The 4531-nt window shown below is 51.0% G+C and overlaps 2 protein-coding genes across 2 annotated transcripts; both read right to left on the reverse strand.

Annotated features, from left to right (window-relative positions):
- Window positions 1-682: 682 nt before the first annotated feature.
- BDV37DRAFT_290000 (uncharacterized protein) lies at window positions 683-1275 on the reverse strand (the record flags this gene model as incomplete). The annotated part of the gene is made up of 3 exons (XM_032088614.1): window positions 683-717; window positions 780-1089; window positions 1138-1275. The coding sequence occupies 3 exons, from the start codon at window positions 1273-1275 to the stop codon at window positions 683-685; spliced, it is 483 nt and encodes a 160-aa protein (XP_031934095.1).
- A 1458-nt stretch (window positions 1276-2733) lies between these two features.
- Window positions 2734-4321, reverse strand: BDV37DRAFT_277386 (uncharacterized protein; the record flags this gene model as incomplete). The annotated part of the gene is made up of 3 exons (XM_032085757.1): window positions 2734-3921; window positions 4008-4082; window positions 4310-4321. The coding sequence occupies 3 exons, from the start codon at window positions 4319-4321 to the stop codon at window positions 2734-2736; spliced, it is 1275 nt and encodes a 424-aa protein (XP_031934096.1).
- Window positions 4322-4531: the final 210 nt, after the last annotated feature.

A 4531-nucleotide genomic window follows, 5' to 3' on the forward strand; every position in this document is an offset into this window, starting at 1 on the left:
ACTCTACCACATACAGTTTGGTTTCCTTTTGAAGTAGGGCTTGGGAAAGAACTCAAAAGTATATGGAGTTGCACCACTTTTGCAAACAGCTGTAACTATCCCCACCCCGCTGATCCATCTGTCTTGTATTTGGTCCATAACATGCATCGCTGCACCTCGGTCCCTCACTGGTTTGTTTTTCTTTGTTGTGACTGTTTTCTTGGCAAGCTCCAACTGAATATCGTACCACTCCCATGCTCCTATATATTCGAGCATGTTCTGTATAGTGTCTCGATATTTTCGGGATTGTCCCATTTCAAGTACCTGCACCCACATCGAACCATCCGACCAATGACTGTTAGATACTGCGCTACCTTGTGGTTGGTCTTGTTGAAGCGACTGAAGAACTCGTATATGTATATTTGAGGGAACACCCCCCTTGTGTCTGCTAAGGTGGCAGATACTGCGGATCGCTTCGACAGTCGAGTCTATAATGGAGTGTGGTTTGGGGAACAGTCTCGTCGGTGTAGATTGGCCAACTGAAATGATGCTCCCGAGTGATGGGGTTTGCTCCCTATGTATTTCTTCCGTCCGAGGCGAAGAACCGTGGTCCATTTGGTTTGTGGCAGTAACCGGAGTCAGATTGGCAGATGGGGGCTCATTCTGCGGTACCGAGTTAGGTGAAACATAGGGCAATAGCTCCTCAGATTGGCTTGATGCGGAAGCGATGCTTTGTACCTTGGAACTTGTAGCAAGGGCTTCGCTCGCCATTGTTGTTAGAGTTCCTATAGGTAACGCACCTTTCTCTTCGTCACTGCGGCCGCCTTCCTTGGGTGGATAGCTACTAGGTAGCGGCGAAGGCTTCGACGAGGGCTCGCTACGTGTTTTGGTCTGGATTCCAGGAGTTTCGTTGAGATTTGGGTTACCCTCGGATATGCTGGCTAGGGAGCTGGCTCTCTGTCTCTTTGGCTTGGGTGGGCGATACGAAGGATCTTCGGCATGCTTGCGCTTGCGTCCCCGGGAATTGGCAATCCCATCCTGGATTATTGCAGCAATACTCTGCGCTGTTTCCGGGGCTTTTTCACACAGTTGTTGGATGCTTCTTTGAACCTACTATAATCAGCCAAAGATATATCATTGGTGTGATTTGTAGCATACTGGTATACGACAAAGGTCACCGTTGACGTCTGAAGCAAATATATCGATAACCTGGCCGAATAATGTGATCAGTGTCTCGTCGGCTTTTAGCAGTTCATCAGATTTGTGCAGCTGTGGTGTTGTCCTATTGGAAGTCATGGTCAAAAATGCTTTCAGACAGGTGATAAGGGATGGGCGGGGTGGTAGGTAAAGAAGATTGCGATAGAAGGAAGCAGCAGGAGTCGAGGGGCCTTTTATAACTGAGGAGGGCGGCTTTCCAGTATCCCAGGATACCCGAGAGCAAGCAGGCACCAGGCTTTCCATCACAAGGACACCCTAGTATCCCAGGATACTGAAAAGTCGACGATTACCTCCTGCAGGTGCACCGAGCCTACACATTCATTGGCGACAGGAAATATCGCGCCATCTGTTGTCGACTCACAGTGTTCCACTTGTAACAATTGCAGGGACTCAACCAACTCTCTCACCTGGCGGACAAATTGCTGGCTAGGGGTACACCAACATGTGGTCGTATGTCCGCGAGGCTGACTTGACCATGCCCTGTATGGCAGATCAGCTGAGGATGCGAGTAACAATTGGTCCTCACAATGGCTACATTGCGTACCCTGATTCTGAGTAGTCCCCTCTTCGTGGCCTAGAACAAGTACTCTGCCAATCAAAGCCAGATTTGCGATACTATTTTGAGACTGTCTCACTCTCTCTGCTGCCTATCAATACAAGCCTGCATAAACCCTCGATATAGTCACGAAGGAGAACTCCCCTTTCTCTCAAATCAAGTTAACCGACAGCCTCGGTTAGGATATCGGAAAGGATGTCTTGGGCGGTCTCGGCATGTCCGCACAGAATTGCAAGCTATCACAGCGGCTTTCAACACGCTGAGCCGCCTCATTTCAAACCAATGGCAGCGGTATGGCTTGATGTCTGTAACGCTGAGCGTTTCCGAGCACGACAAAAATGGCACCGTAGCATTACAAAGTGGATTGAGACCACCCATCTGGCCCGTTACCTGCGCGGACGCCAACTTGCCACGATAATGGGCACTAAAAGAGTTCGTTCTTGACCCTCTGGAATGCTGACGCCCAATCATGCCCCCGAGTTTGAGGATATTACCAGGTCAGCTGCGCTTTGCCCCTGCTTGCCTGCTGTAATAAGGTAATTTGACCAGCATTGGGTGTGGTCAGAGGGCTGACGTCGGTGTGAAAACGGCTCAGGCTAGCCATTCGCCTTCGCTGCATCTTCCAGGTACGTAACAGTCAATCGTGGCTTATCGACCGCCGATATGGCCTGGGCAATAGAAACATGTAGCTTAACCATGAGGGTCTAGTGAGATAAGGGGATTATATCCCATACCGATCCATGCTCAACAGTAGGAACAATTTCATCATCTTCACATTGTGCGCCCTGCTACAGTACACTTGTTCAAGTGCATGTATATCTCGTTAAATCTTATTTATAGCCCAGACGAAGTCGTTTTTGCCTGCGTTCCTCTGCCCGGCAGGAGAGCTGCTCGTGTAATCTCATTCGTTTGTTCGTCGGTCGGGCATCTAGTTCCGAACGATGAAAGTCAATGATCAAACCCCGGCCTAGCTCGGTGTTCTACAACATATTATCCAGCCGAAGGTCCTTGTGCAAGACCCCGAGTGAGCGAATCTTCTTCTGCGATCGTAAAATTTCATGTCTGATCGACTCAAAATCCTCCAACTTGTTGATGGGTTCACCGCCCCAAACCATAAGTAGCATATGGCGGATCCGGCCAGCCCCTTCGAGGAAGTAGATCATGGCCAGGTCGATTGTGCCGAGAAAGACCGGTACGGCTAGCCCTTGGGCTCGCCAAAGGATACGATAAATATCCGCCTCTCGCTTGACCTCGTTCCACCGGCAAGACGTAGTTCCTTTACCGACGACCGTATACCCATACGCCGTGCACGTGATTTTGAAAGGCGCTCCCGATGTCCCACAGCCTCCCATCGGGGTGCAATTGCGGTTGAGGTTTTCATCCAGTTGCTGCTTAATCTGCCGAACCAGACCCTTGGCGTCGATCAGGTGTTGTTTGCTGGACCCACCCTGCCGATGAAGCTCGGCTTTCGGGCAGTAGTCATCCAGCGTGCCTCCTCGCTGCAGGCCAAGCAGGCATTGCTGGGTACAGAATTGAGCGTTGTGTTGGTATCGGCCACGTTCATTCTGCTGACCCTCGGTCTGACGGGCCGAGCGCTGCACCGATGGAGACGATGGAGATGATGTAACCTGGCTGAAGCCACGCTTCCGCCCGCCAGGGCCGGGTTCCATATCAGGGTCCGGAGAATCCTTACGCTCCATGGTATTCGGCGTGCACTGGGCTCGAGACCGGGTCGGTATTCGACGTCGTTGCGTAGGAGATTCAATCAGAGAGGATGATGGGAGGTACTCTGACGCCGTCCGTCCAGAACTCTCCGAGGGACTATATTCTGAGCTCGGTGGGTTTTGCTGTAATTCTATTTCCGGGATTTGGGAGCGGTTATGATCGAAACTCGTCTTCCAGACCGGCAGCTTCTTCGATGCCTGATTTCGCCACGCCTGGTCGCGGACCGGCGCACCAAAACTCATCAAGCAGAGACACAATACCCGTGCAATGACCGTTAATGGCCGCTCAAAGCTCCAGTCGTCATTTGGATCGATCTCCATATCTGGCTCACACAGGTGGTAGTATAACGTGCCCGGTTCATCGTAGGGGACCCGTAACAGAACCAAGGCCAACCCGTTCGTCAAATATGAGTACTCGAGTCCTTCCTGAATCATCACATGGTACTCTTGAGTTACAGCGGACCGGTCAGCCAGGCTGCATTATACGCCAATTTTGCAGACTCCTTCGTGGTGATAGAATTCGGTCGGACTATCTCTTTCCAGAAGTTCATGTCTCGCAATCCTGCGCGAAGGTTCTCGACGGAAAGCTTATGAGGCGGCTTATACTCGACTGTGGTAAGAAGGGTATTTCTCTTACTGTCAATCCGGCGTATACAAAATTGATCTGGTCTAGAACGCCGGTATGTAGTCGGTAGGGGTGGGTTAGTCCCAGTTGGATCGAGGGTATTTGTATGATTGTCAAACTTGACTCCATCGCCCAGGCCAAATTCCTCTCAGGCAGCAGGGTTCTTGCAGAGTTTTGTGAGGATGTTATGAACATAGTTCTCCACACCAAATTGTTCATAGCTTTCCAGATCCTGTTCACTACTTATGGCTCCTTCACCAAACCTTTGCCCCAGATCCTCCAGCACAAGGCGGGGCGAGAATAGCTGTGCGGCAGTCTCATCTGGAGGCGCCAGATAGGCGCAAACAGAGCGGTGAATCTCCTGTTATCTGGAGGCACAATCTTCCCAGTGCAGAAGCCGCAACGGACAATATTTCCCGGTTGGGGGGG

The sequence above is a fragment of the Aspergillus pseudonomiae genome (assembly GCF_009193645.1).
Source record: "Aspergillus pseudonomiae strain CBS 119388 unplaced genomic scaffold BDV37scaffold_270, whole genome shotgun sequence".
Classification (NCBI taxonomy): domain Eukaryota; kingdom Fungi; phylum Ascomycota; class Eurotiomycetes; order Eurotiales; family Aspergillaceae; genus Aspergillus; species Aspergillus pseudonomiae.